Source organism: Balaenoptera borealis (assembly GCF_965194805.1).
Source record: "Balaenoptera borealis genome assembly, chromosome: 8".
NCBI lineage: Eukaryota > Metazoa > Chordata > Mammalia > Artiodactyla > Balaenopteridae > Balaenoptera > Balaenoptera borealis.
Window position 1 is genome coordinate 2,485,121 of NC_138865.1, and position 20,237 is coordinate 2,505,357.

Here is a 20,237-nt window from a genome sequence, read left to right on the forward strand (position 1 = left end):
TTTAAAACTTTGATTGTCTTATTACCATAGAGTATATTCAAAAAAGTATAAATTCTGAGGAAATATAAACATACTCCAATTGGTTCTGATCAAATAGCAGCATTTTTAGGACAAGTATGTTACTTCCCTAGATGATTATTTTGAAGGAAACAAATTAATCTGGGTGTGCAAACTCTGCCATTTTATTTAAATCAGTAATTACTGATGGGAGAATTTGAGAATTATTTGAGGGTTACAGCTCAGTCAAGTTAGGAAAAAACCCAATATATTATAGATCAGAACTAATTGCAGTAAGCAATTTTCAAAAAAAAAAAAAAAAAAGGAGGAAAAACCAAAATGATGACAAAGTGTTTTCTCTGAAAGGATTATAAACTAGAAGAGAACAGGGAACACATGAATCAATCAGCATGCTGCAGTGAAATAAAGTGGGCAGATGCATGCTCAATACTCTGGGGAGGAAGGAACTCCAGACCAGGGAAAGAGCGTGAGGTCGGGCAGCCCCGCACACAGCCCCGCAAGTGCACACAGGCAGGAGGGGCCCACAGCTCTGGCGCACCTGCCCTCAGTGTTTCTTAGCCTCTCTGGACCTCAAATCTCTCTAAATTGGGAATGAGGTACTCACTGGATTAAATGTGTAAAGTGCACAGCTGTGTGCCTAATAAATAGTAGTAATTATTATAGTTCAGCAAACATTTATATAGTTTCCATTAAATAGGGTTATTTGCCTTAAACACTCAGAATCCGGTTTCAGTCCCTGACGAGATGAAGACATTTACACAAAGCAAGTTTCTGATCTCTAGAGTACAGCACAGAGCAAAACCCTCCCATCAGTGCAGAATCAGAAGTGAAAGTGTTAGCACCGTATGCAAAGGTTTTATAGAAGTCAATAGGAAGCAGAAACCTGAAAGACAAATACCTTACATTACAAATTTTTAAAAATCTAAGATAAAAAAGTGATCAATAGAGTAATTTAATTGTATGAATAAACAAGAGTGATAATATGAATTTAACCAATTGCACTGAAGTAAGAATAGCACCAACCTCCCTTCTCAGCCTCTGATACAATTTTCATTGATGCTTATAGAGACTATCTCAAAAGTCATTCCCAAAATCACTGGTCAGCTGCCTAGAATAATAACATTAAGGAAACTCTTAATAAAAGAAAAAAAAATTCACCCATATACCCCTGCTCTGGCTAATTGCACTTCATTTATCTATAGTTCTTTTTAATGTTTATCCACACACACACATAATTCTTATACAATTTAAACAAGGCACTGGCACAACTCTCTGAAACTGGAGATATGTGACCTAAGAAGAATTTAAAAACCTCTATGGAATACTTAGCAAATTTGTCCTTAGTTAATGGCAAAAGTCACATATAAAGGGATTGAAAACCCTTTATTTTGACCTTATAGTCTTAAGTTGTAAAATATATTACAGACATTCCTATATTAGTCTCAACCTTAAGAGAAACCTAAAGTAACAGAAAAAAAAATCTGCTTATTGATAAAGTGCTATGAGTTAAACAGGGCCTGCGACCAATGACAATCAAATCCAGTCCAGCAGGACTGGGCTAGGACATGGGAGATCTCTGTTAAGTTCTCTGCACGCTACTCATCTTTGAAAGGAAATCTTTTCTTTTAATCAACAAAAGGCATTTTAATGAAGAAAAAGTTTCACACATGACTATTGAAATTCTACTCCGTAGTATATTAACGTCTGTCTGGCTGCCATACATATGGCTAACGACCGGTACAGACAGAGTCTCTAAGATATCTGATCCACTGTGTGAGAAAGTCATTGGCACCTTTATAAGAAGGATCGTCTGCAGCCTTCAGGAAATGCTTACGTTCTATAACCAAACATGTACTAGTCTCTCCCCGGGTCAGCTAAGCTAAACATACCAAAAGAACCTGAGATAACAAACAAGCAAAGAAAGATATAGGAAATCTAAACCAAAGAACAAAAAAGCAAACAGAACACCCAATTTACTCTTAGAAATACTTTATAACAAAACTAATTCAGTTATTGAAAAATTAAGGGTAATTCAGGGTAACTACTGAGACGTGGCAACACCTTTATAAGCCAAGGTAACACACATCAGTAACTTACTAGCACAGGAGAACTTGGGCCTTCTGTGTAAACATCATGGATATACTATTTTTAGCCAGAAACGTTAATGTTATTCAGTATTAACCAGACCTTGAGATAGAAGATAATAATGTATCTTTAAATTTGTCAAAAGAGAAAACATTAGATTGAGCTTTTAGTTCAGAAAGATGACTGAATATGGTAAAACAACACAAAAATTAATTAAATTAAGAAAACAAAACAAAGTTTCATAGAAGAAAAAACCATAAAACTTCAAAACAAAAAACAAATAACCCAATTTTGTTACAAATTGATCACCTGGTTATGTCTAGAATACCTACTTCATTCTAACAGTTCTTCAAAATTCAAAGTTTAAAAAAAAAAAATTGCAATAGGAATAAAACGTTGACCTGAAAGTTTCATAAGTCAGGTTTAAGAAACAAATTGCTTTAGAAGATTTTTTTCCCTAGCTATTTTATCATCAGGTTAATAAATTCAAGACTTTCCCATACTGCTTATATTTCCCCAAAAGATTTTTAATTATCACTGTAAAACTCCTCCTATTTTATCTGTCAGTTTTACTATTTGCTGAAAAATTAACCAGCAATGCCACCTAATGACAAAACTAAAAATTTCACCAAATACTGAGGCCAGGTTTATAAATACATGGAATTATAAGTTTAGCTACTCTTGAAGTATAAATACAAATACTATTTCATCTCTATATGCTGAATGACTAGTAAGATTTTAATGTATATTAGAAAAATATTATTAAATGCCCTGATTTAATATTTTGAGTACAGAGCAACTTCACACATAATTTTATGTAGCCTAAAGATACATCTTGGCCAAATTTTAGCAAATTCATATTTAACTTCTCAAAACCTTGTCTTTGAAGTACCAACAATATAAAAGTGTTTGTATCTGAATTTTTTTTCTGAACTAGTACTACTATAATGCATTTGTAAGTATGTCTAAGAATAAGAACATGCCAAGGTAGCCAGAAGGGTAAGTGTGTCCACCCTGGTGGAGGCTTTATAGGCCTATGTGGCAGGTCTAAAGAACACGACAAAGACAGAACACAAATGAAATACACAAGAAAGAGTCCAACGCAATTAAGAAGAAACTCATACTCAAAATGTAGTCTCTGAATTTCCCTAATTCTATTTTTCACTGAATTTTAGATTACTAAATACATTGCTACCGTTTTAAAAAACTGAACCTATCTTCCGTATATGTTTTACTCACAATATGAGCATATACGCTGGCTGGGAAAACCAATACTATTATTTGGGTGGGAAAACTCTATCATCACACATGAAAATCATTCTCCATTCTAAAGTCCTATTTAGTACTACAATTTTTACCATTAAGTGTGCCAAAAAGAAAAATTTATAAAATTGGGTATACATGCCGAAGAATCAGAATAATTAAGGCAGTGATTTTTACTGTTTGTTAGATAAAGGATACTCTTGAGAATACAATGAAAAATACGTGGTCTTACTGGGTAAAAATGCATCAACAAACATACAATCAAACCTTTAATGAACATTTCCGGGAGCGGAATAATGCTAAGCCCAGCCTGAAATACCATGTGAGCCACTCCTGAGTTAGAGTAGGTATAGACATATAAGCCCTATGATACATCTAGCTTGTGCTAAATTAGACTTCCTGTTCAAACAATTACTTGGTAAAATAACTTTTATCCACTCTTGTAGATTAAACTGGACCTAAGTACTTACACTGTGAAGGTTATTTTTCGAGGCAACATTGAGACACAACAACATTAGAGATGGATGAGGCAATAAAGGCCCCCAAACATTAAGTCAGTCCCCCAAGCAGGTTAATTATCTGGCAGAGCTGAGACTAGACCCAGGTCTCCTGACGCCCAGCCTGCCGCTGTCCTCACCGCTCCAGCACGCGTCCTCTGTGCACAACTCGGCACAGCATGAGCCACAGAATTCCTGGTGAACTCACTGCTGCTGCTATTTGCCAGGTCCCATGCGGAGCACGTTACACAGTCAATCTGTTAAGGTTCTTTGGCTGAAAGCAACAGAAACTAACTCTGGAGGAAGGAGATGGGGGGGATGGAGTTGGAAGAGAGGAGGGGAGGGGGGAGAAGAGAGAAGAGAGCTGTAGGCGGATCACAAAGCAAAGGGAAGCCCGCCACAAGAAGAGAACAGGAGCCGGGGTAGCTGCATGGATCTGGCAGCAGAAGCTCACTCCTGGCTTCACCAGGTTCTCTCGCTTGATTAAATCAACTCCAACTTCCAACCCGCTCACACTTCACGCCCTGGAGAGACTCCAGCTGGTCCACCTTAGATCACCGGCCTGTCCCTCAGCTGGGAGAAGCCAGGGCACCTTGTTCGACGGTCTTTCCAAAAGTGCACACAATGAAATAATTCTCCCAAACAAAAGGGGGCTGCTTGCCTGTTGGACCTCAAAAGCCAGGCTCACTGCCACAGTTTAATTAACGTTGCCACCGTAAAAACCTTTGTGAAGACACATGAGGAAATACAAAGTTGTGCTGCACTAGAAACTAGTATTATCTATCAGGAATACAGCCATAAAATCTGTCATTTGTGTGCACTTTAGAACTATCTAAGACAGATCTACCATTAAAATTAAAAAAAAATTTACACTGGTTTTACATGGCTTAGAGAGCCAAGACTTCTAAGGGAGCTTTTCCTGGGCTGTACTATAAGCATGTGGTTGCTCGTGCAAGTGTACTGGTGGGTGTATGAGGTCTAAGGCAGCCTCTGGCAGAAGAGGCCGGGCTCCAGCTGCCATCTGAGGAGTCAGAATTGCTACTGTGCACGTGTGCAGCTGCCCAGCAATAAAGGTCTTATGATAAGAACGCAGAGCACCTGCTCAAAGCCAGACCACCACTGGACACAGTCTGTAAAGTACACTTGCTGGAACATAACACCTAACAGTGCTTCCAGAGGTGCTCCCCTTCCCCTCCTCCACCAACTGAGTACCCTCTGCTCCTGCTGCTTAGGGAAAGTCAGCTTGATGCTAGGAAGATCATCAGAGGATTCCTCGGCATAAGTGGAATCCTGATTCTCTCTGATGTTCTTGAATCCTTTGATGTCAAACATATATTTCAGAGATCTCTGGAACTCTGTTAATATCCAGTGAGACTTGGCTCAGAGAGCATTATTCCAAAGTGACCTCAGGATGTGTCTATTTAGATGGATGAGATTAGATGGCAAGACTAAGGATAGAAGAGTCTGAGGTAGCCAAGTTGGGGAGTGTGTCCACCCTGGGGGAAGCTTAGAGGCCTGTGTCCAAAGAATGGGACAAAGACAGACATGAAATACACAACAAAGAGTGAAATGCAATAAAAGAGGAAGTCATCATATTCAAAACACAGTCTCTGACCTAACCAAGGAGCAGACTTTCACCAACATGCCGCCTGAATTGATGCGAAGAAGTGTGCAGACTGTGCACCAGGCTGTGACAGCTTAGATGACAGGGGTCACGACCTCATCCAACAGGCAGGACAGTGAGGAACAAGCGATGGAAAGGAAGCCTGCTTGGGGAACTGCGCTTTAGAAAACCATCATACAAGATGTGCTCAAGACCACGTTTAAACATGCTTGTGGGCTATGTTTCAACCCACCAAGGGCAGATTTTTGGGAAAGAAATATAATGACAAAGCTCATGCTTGTGTTCTCTGAGATATACTAACTTGAGCCATTAGAAGCGTAACATTCTAAATCACTAACGTGAGCGGTGCCTACGTGACTGGGAGAAAAGGAAACATCTCCCAGTGATTAAGGTGCTATTCCAGGGTCCCACGTGCCAACCACAACGTGAACGATGACACAGCCATTCGCTCCACCTTGTGCGAGGAACCATACAAGGTGTCTATACAGGCAGCACAGTGAGGGCCTCTGCATGCACACTGAGGGGAGGGATGCGGAGCACTGACCACCTCTAAGACTCCACGGTGTCGCCATGCAGGCTGCTGTCATCAAATACTCCGAGGCCCCGTGCAGTTCTGCATAATGGATCACATTCTTAAAATAAGGCTAATGTGCACTAAGCATAAGCTCCTCACTGTATTTAATGGCTACCTTACTCTCACAATCGCCTTCATGTGCTATGCAGATGGCCAGAATGGATTATTAAAGACTAAACTGTAACCTAGGAGGGGGCGATGGCCCTTAAAGCTTGCAACTGCGATCCTGCAGCTGAACACAAGGATGACAGCAGCAGGCTGAACCCAAGGAAAGCCGATTAAAAAGGATACACAGGCAGTTTCATACTGATTCACCCTGATAGAAACTGCCCCACTATGCAAATCAGCAAAGGACGAAATGTTTCTGCTTCCTGGGCTCAAGAGAACAAAAGCAGACCGTTCCCCACTCCACTATACAGAGTCCACCAAAGGTAGGCTCACTCTCATTTCCACATTAGGTAAGTCTGAAAGGATTCGGCTAAGAGGACAAATTACTAGCTCTGACTATGAAGATGAGATATTTCTACTTCTGACAAATGTGGTTGCTACAACGTTCTCTTGCAGAAGAGGCAATAAGTTAGCACAGCAATTATTTCATACTCACCACCTATGCATGCTATGTCTGAAACAAAGGAAAAGAAAGGGGGAAATATGCCAGAGGGCAGAGAGCAGAAGAAAAAAGAACTACAATCCTGCAGACTGTGGAACAAAAACTACATTCACAGAAAGACAGACAAGATGAAAAGGCAGAGGGCTATGTACCAGATAAAGGAACAAGATAAAACCCCAGAAAAACAACTAAATGAAGTGGAGACAGGCAACCTTCCAGAAAAAGAATTCAGAATAATGATAATGAAGATGACCCAGGACCTCGGAAAAAGAATGGAGGTAAAGAGCAAAAAGATGCAAGAAATGTTGAACAAAGACCTAGAAGAATTAAAGAACAAAAACCTAGAAGAATTAAAGAACAAACAAAGAGAGATGAACAATACAATAACTGAAATGAAAAACACACTAGAAGGAATCAATAGCAGAATAATGGAGGCAGAAGAACGGATAAGCGACCTGGAAGACAGACTGGTGGAATTCACTGCCATGGAACAGAATAAAGAAAGAAAAATGAGAAGAAATGAAGACAGCCTAAGAGAGCTCTGGGACAAAATTAAACGTAACAACATTCACATTATAGGGGTCCCAGAAGGAGAAGAGAGAAAGAAAGGACCTGAGAAAATATTTGTAGAGATTATAGTCGAAAACTTCCCTAACATAGGAAAGGAAATAGCCACCCAAGTCCAGGAAGCGCAGAATGTGCCAGGCAGGATAAATCCAAGGAGAAACACGCTGAGACACACAGTAATCAAACTGACAAAAATTAAAGACAAAGAAAAATTACTGAAAGCAACAAGGGAAAAATGACAAACAACATACAAGGAACTCCCATAAGGTTAACAGCTGATTTCTCAGCAGAAACTCTACAAACAGAAGGGAGTGGCACAATATATTTAAAGTGATGAAAGGGAAGAACCTACAATCAAGATTATTCTACCCAGTAAGGATCTCATTCAGATTTCATGGAGAAATCAAAAGCTGTACAGACAAGCAAAAGCTAACAGAATTCAACACCACCAAACCAGCCCTACAACAAATGCTAAAGGAACTTCTCTAAGTGGGAAACAAGAGAAGAAAAGGACCTACAAAGAGAAACCCATAACAATTAAGAAAATGGTAATAGGAACATACATATGGATAATTACCTTAAACGTGAATGGATTAAATGCTCCAACCAAAAGACACAGGCTTGCTGAATGGATACAAAAACAAGACCCATCTATATGCTGTCTATAAGAGACCCACTTCAGACCTAGGGACACATACAGACTGAAAGTGAGGGGATGGAAAAAGATATTCCATGCTAATGGAAATCAAAAGAAAGCTGGAGTAGCAGTACTCATATCAGATAAAATAGACTTTAAAATAAAGAACGTTACAAGAGACAAGGAAGGACACTACATAATGATCAAGGGATCAATCCAAGAAGAAGAGATAACAATTATAAATATATATGCACCCAACATAGGAGCACTTCAATACGTAAGGCAACTGCTAACAGCTATAGAAGAGGAAATCTACACTAACACAATAATAGTGGGGGACGATAACCACTCTCTTACACCAATGGACAGATCATCCAAAATGAAAATAAATAAGGAAACAGAAGCTTTAAATCACACAATAGACCAGATAGATTTAATTGATATTTATAGGACATTCCATCCCAAAACAGCAGATTACACTTTCTTCTCAAGTGCACATGGAACATTCTCCAGAATAGATCACATCTTGGGTCACAAATCAAGCCTCAGTAAATTTAAGAAAACTGAAGTCATATCAAGCATCTTTTCTGACCACAATGCTATGAGATTAGAAATGAATCACAGGGAAAAAACCGTAAAAAACACAAACACATGGAGGCTAGACAATACGTTACTAAATAACCAAGACATCACTGAAGAAATCAAAGAGGAAATCAGAAAATACCTAGAGACAAATGACAATGAAAACATGACGATCCAAAACCTATGGGATGCAGCAAAAGCAGTTCTAAGAGGGAAGTTTATAGCTATACAAGCCTACCTAAAGAAACAAGAAACATCTCAAGTAAACAATCTAACCTTACACCTAAAGGACCTAGAGAAAGAAGAACAAACAAAACCCAAAGTTAGCAGAAGGAAAGAAATTGTAAAGATCAGAGCAGAAATAAATGAAACAGAAACAAAGAAAACAATAGCAAAGATCAATAAAACTAAAAGCTGGTTCTTTGAGAAGATACACAAAATTGATAAACCATTAGCCAGACTCATCAAGAAAAAGAGGGAGAGGACTCAAATCAATAAAATTAGAAATGAAAAAGGAGAAGTTACAACAGACACCACAGAAATACAAAGCATCCTAAGAGACTACTACAAGCAACTCTATGCCAATAAAATGGACAACCTGGAAGAAATGGACAAATTCTTAGAAAGGTATAACCTTCCAAGACTGATCCAGGAAGAAATAGAAAATATGAACAGACCAATCACAAGTAATGAAATTGAAACTGCGATTAAAAATCTTCCAACAAACAGAAGTCCAGGACCAGATGGCTTCACAGGTGAATTCTATCAAACATTTAGAGAAGAGCTAACACCCATCCTTCTCAAACTCTTCCAAAAAATTGCAGAGGAAGGAACACACTCAAACTCATTCTATGATGCTACCATCACCCTGATACCAAAAGCAGACAAAGATACTACAAAAAAAGAAAACTACAGACCAGTATCACTGATGAATATAGATGCAAAAATTCTCAACAAAATACTAGCAAACAGAATTCAACAACACATTAAAAGGATCATACACCATGATCAAGTGGGATTTATCCCAGGGATGCAAGGATTCTTCAATATACGCAAATCAATCAATGTGATACACCATATTAACAAATTGAAGAATAAAAACCATATGATCATCTCAATAGATGCAGAAAAAGCTTTTGATAAAACTCAACACCCATTTATGATAAAAACTCTCCAGAAAGTGGGCATAGAGGTAACCTACCTCAACATAATGAAGGCCATATACGACAAACCCACAGCCAACATCATTCTCAATGATGAAAAACTGAAAGCATTTCCTCAAAGATCAGGAACAAGACAAGGTTGTCCACTCTAACAACTGTTATTCAACATAGTTTTGGAAGTCCTAGCCATGGCAATCAGAGAAGAAAAAGAAATAAAAGGAATACAGATTGGAAAAGAAGAAGTAAAACTGTCACTGTTTGCAGATGACATGATACTATACATAGAGAATCCTAAAGATGCCACCAGAAAACTACTAGAGCTAATCAATGAATTTGGTAAAGTTGCAGGATACAAAATTAATGCACGGAAATCTCTTGCATTCCTATACACTAATGATGAAAAATCTGAAAGAGAAATTAAGGAAACACTCCCATTTACCAGTGCAACAAAAAGAATAAAATACCTAGGAATAAACCTACCCAGGGAGACAAAAGACCTGTATGCAGAAAACTACAAGACACTGGTGAAAGAAATGAAAGATGATACAAATAGGTGGAGAGATATACCGTTTTCTTGGATTGGAAGAATCAATATTGTGAAAATGACTATACTACCCAAAGCAATCTACAGATTCAATGCAATCCTTATCAAATTACCAATGGCATTTTTTACAGAACTAGAACAAAAAATCTTAAAATTTGTATGGAGACACAAAAGACCCCGAATAGCCAAAGCAGTCCTGAGGGAAAAAAACGGAGCTGGAGGAATCAGACTCCCTGACTTCAGACTATACTACAAAGCTACAGTAATCAAGACAATATGGTACTGGCACAAAAAGAGAAATATAGATCAATGGAACAAGATAGAAAGCCCAGAGATAAACCCATACACCTATGGTCAACTAATCTATGACAAAGGAGGTAAGGACATACAAAGCAGAAAAGACAGCCTCTTCAATAAGTGGTGCTGGGAAAACTGAACAGCTACGTGTAAAAGAATGAAATTAGATCACTCCCTAATACCATATACAAAAATAAACTCAAGATGGATTAGAGACCTAAATGTTAGGCCAGACACTATAAAACTCTTAGAGGAAAACATAGGAAGAACACTCTTTGACATAAATCACAGCAAGATCTTTTTTGATTCACCTCTTAGAATAATGGAAATAAAAGCAAAAATAAACAAATGGGATCTAATGAAACTTAAAAGCTTTTGCAAAGCAAACTAGAAACAAGACAAAAAGACAACCCTCAGAATGGGAGAAAATATTTGCAAATGAATCAACAGACAAAGGATTAATTTCCAAAATATATAAACAGCTCATGCAGTTCAGTATTAAAAAAACAAACAACCCAATCCAAAAATGGGCAGAAGACCTAAATAGACATTTCTCCAAAGAAGACATACAGATGGCCAAGAAGGAAATGAAAAGCTTCTCAACATCACTAATTATTAGAGAAATGTAAATCAAAACCACAATGAGGTATCACCTCACAGCAGTTAGAATGGGCATCATCAGAAAATCTACAAACAATAAATGCTGGAAAGGGTGTGGAGAAAAGGGAACTCTCTTGCACTGTTGGTGGGAATGTAAATTGATACAGCCTCTATGGAGAACAGTATGGAGGTTCCTAAAAAACTAAAAATAGAATTACCATATGACCCAGCAATCCCACTACTGGGCATATACCCAGAGAAAACCATAATTCAAAAAGACACATGCACCCCAATGTTCACTGCAGCCCTATTTACAATAGCCAGGTCATGGAAGCAACCTAAATGATCATCGACAGACGAATGGATAAAGAAGATGTGGTACACATATACAATGGAATATTACTCAGCCATAAAAAGGAACGAAACTGGGTCATTTGTAGAGACGTGGATGGATCTAGAGACTGTCATACAGAGTGAAGTAAGTCAGAAAGAGAAAAACAAATATCGTATATTAATGCATATACGGGGAACCTAGAAAAATGGTACAGATGAACTCATCTGCAGGGCAGAAATAGAGACACAGATACAGAGAACAAACAGCAAAGGGGGAAAGCGGGGACTGGGGGGAGGGTGGTGGTGGTGGGATGAACTGGGAGCTTGGGATTGACATATATACACTAATATGTATAAAATGGATAACTAATAAGAACCTGCTGTATAAAAAAATTTTTTTAATGAAATTCAAAAATTCAAAAAAAAAAAGAAAGGAGGAAGTAAAAAACACTAGAATTAAAACATGATTTAAACAGCATAACAATCTGAAGCCAGGTAAGACTGGGACCAACAGGCCAGAAGATAAGTACCAGATAACAGTAATTATGATTTGGGAGGAAGATGAGATACCCTGTGACGGTTACTGTCTCATAGTCAAGACTTGTTCATGACGTGGCAAACAAGACGAGAGTTCTCCACTACTGGACTCTGGAAACTACAGAGAAAAACGTAACTAGCGGAGGGTGGAGAAATCAAAATTGCTGGGAGGAGAAAACAAAAGGGAACTATCAAAAAACCCTTAGACTTATTCTGATTTCTGGAGTTCTGTCTCTTTCACTCATGCTTCATAGCTAAACGGTTCTTTTTCATTAGGAATACGGTAAGAGAATCTCCCTGTATATGACATCAACGGGTGGATTCAGAAGAAACACAATCATATTAAGAGATACACAAAAGACATCTGATAAAACACCAAAACACAAGTCTGATAAAAACTGTAAAACCCAGATGTAAAATTATATTCCTTACTATTTTACCATACATAACAGAGAAATGACTAAAGTATTTCCATTAAAGACAGGAACAAAAGTATTATCCCCATTACTATTTAACTCTGTCCTAGAAGTTCTGGCCAATGCAGTAAGAATAAAGTGGTAATAAAAGGCAAAACTTAAAGAAAGCAGGGGAATTAGGCGTACCGCCTAAGAATACTAAGACTTCGATACCTGACGGGCACAGGTTCCTATCCCTATTCCATACTTCCTGAAAATGTGACCTCATCTAATTGTTTTATCCTTTCTTTATCTGCTTTGTAAAGTCGTAAAGAGTAAGTGAAGCGATCCATGGGCAGTGGTTATAATCTGGCTTGCATACAATAAACAATTATGAACGGTAGCAATTAGTGTTAGGATGTATATCATGACTGCTTGTCAGTGATACTGTTGCATGCTGAAACCCCTCAAAATTGGTAGAACAGGCACACTCACTGCATAAGAGAGAAGCAAAACCCAACAATTTCTCCAAATATCAGCACTATTCTGTTAGAAAAAAACAAACGTTTAAAAGCAGAAATGCAATGATAAACCATCAAGAAATGAGCTTTACAAGAAATATAACAAGTATGAGTTAAAAATGATCAAAATTACGTAAGAGATATAAAAGATACAAGTAAGTGTAGATATTTAACACGTTTCTGGATAAAGACTATTATAAACCCGTCAGTTCTTCTTAAGTTAATTTGTAGGTTTAAAGTAGTATGATCAAAATCCCAACAGGATTTAAGAAAAGAAAAAAGAAAAAAAATTACCCTAAACTGTACCTCTCAGAGAAAGAGAGCAAATAAGTAAGGAAAACAAATGAAAAAGAAGAGTGAAGGGGAAATGAGGGAAGAACCCTTCCAGGAATTAAATATATTCTAAACCCATAATTCCAAGCAAAACAGGGCCCTGGGGAATAGGCATGGACTCGTCCTCCAGGACACACAGGCGTCTCGTCTCTCACAGGCAGCACTGCAGATCAGGGGCAGAAGAAATGTTGCAGGCATTAAGTGATGCTGGGACTTTGATTAACTACTTGGCAATAACAAAGACTAAATAAAGCACGTTGGGTTCTCACCTCAAATCAAACCCCAAAATAACTTCCATATGGATCGTCCTTAAATGACGACAGAGACAGAGAGACGCAGGGGAAATGAACGAGAGGGAGAAAATAGGACCACAGAACCGTAAGGCTGGCGCAGCACCCAGTGAAAGCGGGCGGGCAGGGACCCGGCAGGACGACGACAGGGGCAAGGCTCACATGCTCCTCCCACAGCTTCTTCTCTCTCTCGTACGCCTCCTTCCTCCTACGTTCTAGCTGCTCCTTCAGCACAGCCGCGCGGGCGCTCACCTGGGCCTGGAAATGAAGACAATCAGCACAGCTAGTGCCAGAAAGAAAGGTGCGGGGTTTGCCTGTTTGTTTTTCCAGGTCTATAAAAATATTTCCTCATTAGCCAAAAAAGAAGTGGGTGTGTGTGGTTCCAGAACACAAACGTAAGCTGCATGCCCAGCACCTAAACGGGCTGCCAACACACAGCAGTTGCTCAATAAGTATTTCTGGAATGAAAATAAATGCAGGTACAGTCAAATGGAAATAAAAATTCAAAAATTTACAACTATGACTATTATGCACAAACTTGTCTTCACAGAAACGGAGATTATGTTTTTCACTTTTAGGGTTACCATTTTCTCTTCTTAAGGTTACTTGTGTGATAGTTTCATGTATTTATGCTGTGGCTTCATCAAATTGCTCTCCATAAATATGACATGAAGAGAGAAAACCGTTATTTTTCAGAAATGCAAAAGTGAGGGATAAAAGGGAAAGAAAAGTTAAGGCAAGAGAGTAAGTTGGTTTACTACGAAAGACTTAAGAACACAACTTTCTATCTCGAGTTCCCATTTCCTCTAAGAAAACCTGTATCACTTCCAGTACATACCTTCAGCGCTTCCACTTTCTTACGCCTCACGTCAGCCTCCTCACTTCCTTCCTGTCCTTCGGAGCTGTCAGCTTCTTTCTACAAAATAAGTAGTGAGCAGACCACTTAGGATAGAACCGCAAACTCACTGTAGACTTCACATGAATCAACTAACATCTAAAAATGAAAAATGGCAACTTGTTCACAGCTGCAACAGAACTCTCTACAACCGTCAACTCCTATGGACACTGAAAAAAAAGACAGAAACAGAAGGATATAAAATGTATCATTTTATATGTCCATGGGTACCACTCACACTCTCCTCTCAGAATCTCCCCGGAACAAAAGGTCTTATCAATTTAAAGTCATACAAATAAGATATACTGTAACTCTATGTATATAGTTTTCTGGTCTTTGACTTTCACTGTCTTCATCAGACTTTATTTTGTGTTAGTGGCACATAATCTCAGTGTATTATAATATCATTCAATTACTTTCTGAAAAAGAGATTTTCAACCTGCCTTTTCACCGCGAAGTTTGGCTCTAATCTGTTGGCGCTCATTGAAATTCTGCAGTCTTATTTGTCTCAGCCTTGCCAGATAAACCTACAAAGAGAAAAAAAAAACCACAACATTTTAATTTAAAAGAAAAACTACCGTTTGCATTGCTAAAATGCTTTTCATTTAAAGAAAGGTGTTAATGTGAATATAAGAAATAAAAGTTTTGAAATCTGGTTAATGGCAATGTAATATTAGCTTTCAAGTGTTTAATCTAGATCAATTTGCTTCTGAAAAGAAATACAACACAATAACAAATTTTTAATTTTATCAAAAGAAAAGAAATTGAACTCAGAATTCTGAATAACAGTTATGGGGCAAAATTATGACACAGTATGTCAGTCAAAATATATTAACAGGTCCCTACAGACCTAAAGATCGTCCAGTCATTGTTAGGAATTTAAACCATGCAGGAAAGGAAGGCAATCAACTCAAAGTGACGGCGTGAGGCAGCGAGCATGCAGGAGGCGTACCTCTTCCTCTTTGCTTCTCGGCTTCCCTCCTCGTGAAGAGCTGCGCCTGCCTTCGCACAGAGCTGCCAGGTTGTGCAGGGTGCCCTGTGCATCATTTAATGTACTAAGGTTAAAGAACGACTAAGGCTACAGCAGCATCTTACCTAGGGACCACCCGGCGCCACTACTTCTGGTGGCAAATACTGATCATGTCTAGCTGATTAGCTGATAAACTGATAACAGACGCTGGCATTCTCCTTTGGCGATTTAACCAACACATTCAGTGAGAACAGAAGGAAGCAGTTAAACCCCAAATGTAATTATTCAAATAGAGACCAGCTACCTTTTTATTAGCCATTTAAGTCAACAGGTTTTTTAAAACTGCTTTGGAGGTTAGCTAAACCCCAAATCAAAATCTTCCTCTACAAAGGCCCATCATTTCCACGTGTTCACTTACATAGTAAACACACATGCGCACACACACACACGCACACGCACATGCACATGACAGGGAATAACATGAGCTCCAACTCCCTGCACCCGGGCACGCCCTGGTCCTGGACTGCAAATGACCCGCCCAACCACATGCCAACTAACATGGTTTATCACAAGCATGGAATGATCGCCTCCTTAGAAATTACTCATAATTACCCACTTTCTCATCCTGCGGCACCAGCTGTGGTTCAAGAGCCTCCCAATTGAAAAATCCTCATCCCACTTCCCCTTCTCACATCTTTCTGTCGGCTTGCTGAATGTGTACTTTTTATATTTCCCTGCTTTTACCTGCTTCCCATTTATTTTTAAATCTGCTACACTCTGTGTTCTGATCCCACTGTGGCTCTGAAAATCTTCCAAGACTACCAATGCCCTCCAAGTTCGTAATTCAAATGGACCCTTTTGAGCAAATTTTGCAATGAACATTTCCATTGGAAATTAGTTTTCATTGAATCCATTTAGCTTATGTCAGTATTTTTTTTCTCTCATAAAAATCATATATGTTCACTGTTGAAAACGTATGAAACAAAGAAAATACAAATCATTCGTAATTCTACCATCTGAGAAACTTACAGTTTCAGAGTGTTCTCCTCCAGATTTCCTTCTATGCCTATGTAGGAATTCAACCATTTTACTTTGAAATATTATAGATAACAACAGAAAGGTGAGAAGTAATGTACAGGGAGGTCCCGTGTACCCTTCACCCACCCTCTCCCAACTGTATCGTCCTGCATAACTGTGGTACCTATCCACACTGGAAAGCTGGCACTGCACGAACCACAGAGATTTCACCAGTTACAAGCGCTCACGTTTCTGTATCTGCATCAGTCCAATTTTATCACACGCGTAGCCTTATGTGACCACCATCAAATCAAGATACTTAACTGTACCATTACTATGTCACTTGATAGCCACATTCACGGCTCCCATCCCTGCCCGTCAACTACCAATCTGTTCTCCACGTCTACAATTGTATTTCACAAGTTCTGTATGTATGTACGGAATCGCACGGTATGCATCCTTCTGAGGTTGACTGTTTTCACTTGGTATTACTTCCTCGCAGTCCCTGCAAGGCACTGGACGCACGACTGAATGGCCTGTTCCATCTCAGTGCTGAGCAGCAGACTATGGTATGGAAGTGCCATAATTTGTTCATTCATTCACCCGTTGAAGGACACTGGGGTTTCACAGTTTTGGCTATTAAGAACAAAGTTGCTAAGAACATGCATGTAATAAGTTTCTTAGTGAAAGTAAGTTTTCTCTTCTCTGGGACAAATGCCCAAGAGCGGAATTACCTGCTCTTGGTATGACAGATCCATTTGTAGTTTTAAAAGGCACTGCCAAACAGTTTTGCAAAGTGGCTGTATCATGTAACATCCCTACTAGCCATGTTATGGTCAGCCACTTTTTCCACATCCTCACCAGCATTTGGTTTTATCACAATTTTATTTGAGCCATTCTGATGGATGGGCAGTGCTACACTATTGCGGTTTTAACTTGCATTTCCCAAATGGCTAATGATGTTGAACAGCTTTTCACGTGTTTATCTGCCATCTGTGTCTGTGTCTGCCATTCATCCTCCTCCATGAAATGTTTAGACTGTCTTTTACCCATTTTCTAACTGGACTCTTTGTATTTTTAATGTTGAGTTTTGGTGGGTTTTTATATGTTCTAGATACAAGTCCTTTGTTAAACATGGGGTTTAGAAATATTTTCCCCCAATCTGTAACTTGTATATTCTTCCTCTTACCAGGGTCTTTTGCAGAGCAAAAGTTTTAAATTCTCATGAAGTCCAGTTTATCAAGTTTTTCTTTTATGGCTTGTGCTTTTGGTGTCAAGTCTAAGCACTCTTCGTCTAGTCCTAGGTCTTGAAATTTTCTTCTTTTTCTCTAAGTTTCACAATTTTATGTTTTAAATTAGAGTGCATGATCTGTTTTGAGTTAATTATTTTAGGTGTGAGGTTTAGGTCAAGGTTCATATTTTTGCCTACAGATGGATGTCCAATTTCTCCAGCACTAACACTGAAAAGGCAATCCCTCCTCCACTGAACTGCTTTTGCTTCTTTGTCAAGAATTAGCAGGGCATATTGGTGTGAATTTACTTCTGGGTTCCCCACACTGCTCCACTGACCTAAGCAAGCCGTGACACCAGGAAGAGTCATTCTTCCCACTTCAGTCTTCTTCAGAATTGTTCTGGCTATTTTAAAGCCTTTCTCTGTCTATATAAATTTTAGAATAAGCTTGTCTATAAAAAAATGTTTCTGAGATTTTACTAAGAATTACAATTATCAGTAAAACAATTTAAGAATACTTGCCGTTTTTATTACCTTGAGTCTTCCAATTAATGAACATGGTATGATTCTCCAAATATTTAAATCTTCAATTTCATCAAGATTTTGTCATTTTAATTGTACAAATCCTGCATGTTTTGTTATACTTTTTTTCATTTTCTTTGGAGCAACTGTAAATGGTATTGCGTTTTTTTTAATATGTTTCCACTTGTTCATTGTCAACGTACAGAAATCAGTTGATTTTTGTGAAGTGACCTTATACTTTTATAACTATAATAAATTCATTTTTTAGTTCTAGGAGTGTTTTGATAGAGTCCTTCAGATATTCTATGCAGATAATCATGTCAACTGGAAATAGCAACAGTTTCATTCCTTCTTTTCAAATCTGTATGCCTTTTCTTTCTTTTTCTTTCCTTACTGCAGTAACCAAAACTGCCAGCAGTATGTTGATTAACAGTGGTGAGAGCTAACTTCCTTGTCCTTTTCCAGACTGTAGAGGGAGAGCATTCAGTCCTCCACCTGTAAGTATTAAGTTAGGTGTAAGTTTGTTTATAGACGCCTATTATGAGGTTGAGGACATTCCCCTTGCTTTCTACTTACTGATAGTTTTTATTTATTATGATGTTGAATTCTGTCAAAAGATTTTCTGCATCCATTGTTATGATCACATGATTTTTCTTCTTTAGCCTGTTGATATGGTGGGTCTCACTGATTTTCTAATATCGAAACAGACTTGGGTTTCCAGACTAAATCCCACTTGGTTGTGGTTGGATTCAATTTGCTAAAATTTGTTGAGAATTTTTGCATTTAAGTTAATGAGATATTAGTCTGTGGTTTTCTTTTTTGTGCTGTATTTGTACAGTTTTGCTATCAGGGTAATACAGGCCTCAAAATGAGTTGGGAAGTGTTCCTTCTGCTCTGACAGCCTGAAAGAGAGAGTATCATTTTATCAAATTGATGTTAATTCTTTGAGTGTTTGGTAAAATTTGTCAGTGAAACCATTTAGGCCTGGAGATTTATTTCTTGTCAGTTTTTAATCAAAAGTTCAATTTTAAAAATATTTATAGGGCTATTTATCTATTTCAATTTGGCTAAGTTCTGGTAGTTCGTGGTTTTCAAATAGTTGGTGCATTTCTTCTAGGCTGTTTAACTTATGAGTGTAAAGTTGTCATCTTTTTACTCACTAGAAGATCTGTAGTGATATCCTGTTTCATTCCTGATATTGGTGATTTGTGTCATCTCTTTATTTTTATCAATCTTGCTAGAGATTTGTCAATTTCATTCATATTTTTCTAAGAACCAATTTTTTGTTTCATTACATTTCTCAGAAGTGTTCCTGTTTGCAATTTCACTGACTTCTACTCTTAATGATTTCCCTCATTCTGCTTGCTTTGGGTCTATCTTACTCTTCTTTTTCTAGCATCTTCAGGTAGGAACTTAGACTACTACTTAGACTACTGATTTGAGACTTTTCTTCTTTTCTAATTACCTTAGAATTAATTAGAATTCTTAATTAAGAATTAAGGCTATAGAATTATAGCCTTTAGTGCTATAAATTTCCCTCACAGCAGTGCTTTAGCTGCATCTCACTTTTTTTGATATGTTATGATGTGTGTATTTTCATTCATTCTTTGTATTTTTAACTTTCCTTTTAGATTTCCTCTTTGTCTCTGTATTATTTAGAAGTATTTTTAACTTTCAAGTGTTTGTAGATTTTCTTGTCATCTTTCTATTACTGATTTCTAGTTTGATTCCATTACGTTCAAAGAATATGTCATATAACTTTAATTCTTCTGAATTAGTTAAGATGTTTTATGATCCAGCATATGGTCTATCTTGGTGAATGGTCCATGGGCACTTGAAAAAATAATGTATTCTGCTATTGTTGGATAGGATGTAAATTAGATCTTGGTGGCCTGTGGTGGTGTTTAGCTATTCTATACCCTTGCTGATTTCCGACTAGCAGTTCTATCAATCACTGAGGATGTGTTCAAGTCCCCAACTATACTTGTGGATTTGTTTATTTCTCCTTTCAGCTCTATTAGTTTTATATATTTTGAAGTTTGGTTGTTTGGTATACACCCATTAAGGATTGCGATAACTCCTTATTGGACTGATTCTTTTGTTATTATGTAATGTCTCTCTTTCTCCCTAGT

At 38.0% G+C, this 20,237-nt stretch overlaps 1 protein-coding gene across 8 annotated transcripts in view; it reads right to left on the reverse strand.

Annotated features, from left to right (window-relative positions):
• NEK1 (NIMA related kinase 1) overlaps positions 1-20,237 on the reverse strand; it is a 232,585-nt gene that overhangs the window by 77,928 nt on the left and 134,420 nt on the right. For 2 of the 8 annotated variants that reach the window (XM_082402100.1, XM_082402093.1), the window contains 4 exons: positions 15,318-15,401; positions 14,809-14,892; positions 14,309-14,386; positions 13,633-13,728 (listed from right to left, as the gene is read on the reverse strand). The exons of 1 other annotated variant lie outside the window; for it this stretch is intronic. In XM_082402100.1, coding sequence (XP_082258226.1) covers positions 13,633-13,728; positions 14,309-14,386; positions 14,809-14,892; positions 15,318-15,401 — 342 coding nt within the window. Of the gene's footprint in view, positions 1-13,632; positions 13,729-14,308; positions 14,387-14,804; positions 14,893-15,317; positions 15,402-20,237 lie in introns of all 8 variants that reach the window. 5 more of the 8 variants (XM_082402094.1, XM_082402095.1, XM_082402096.1 and 2 more) reach the window with 5 other exon arrangements.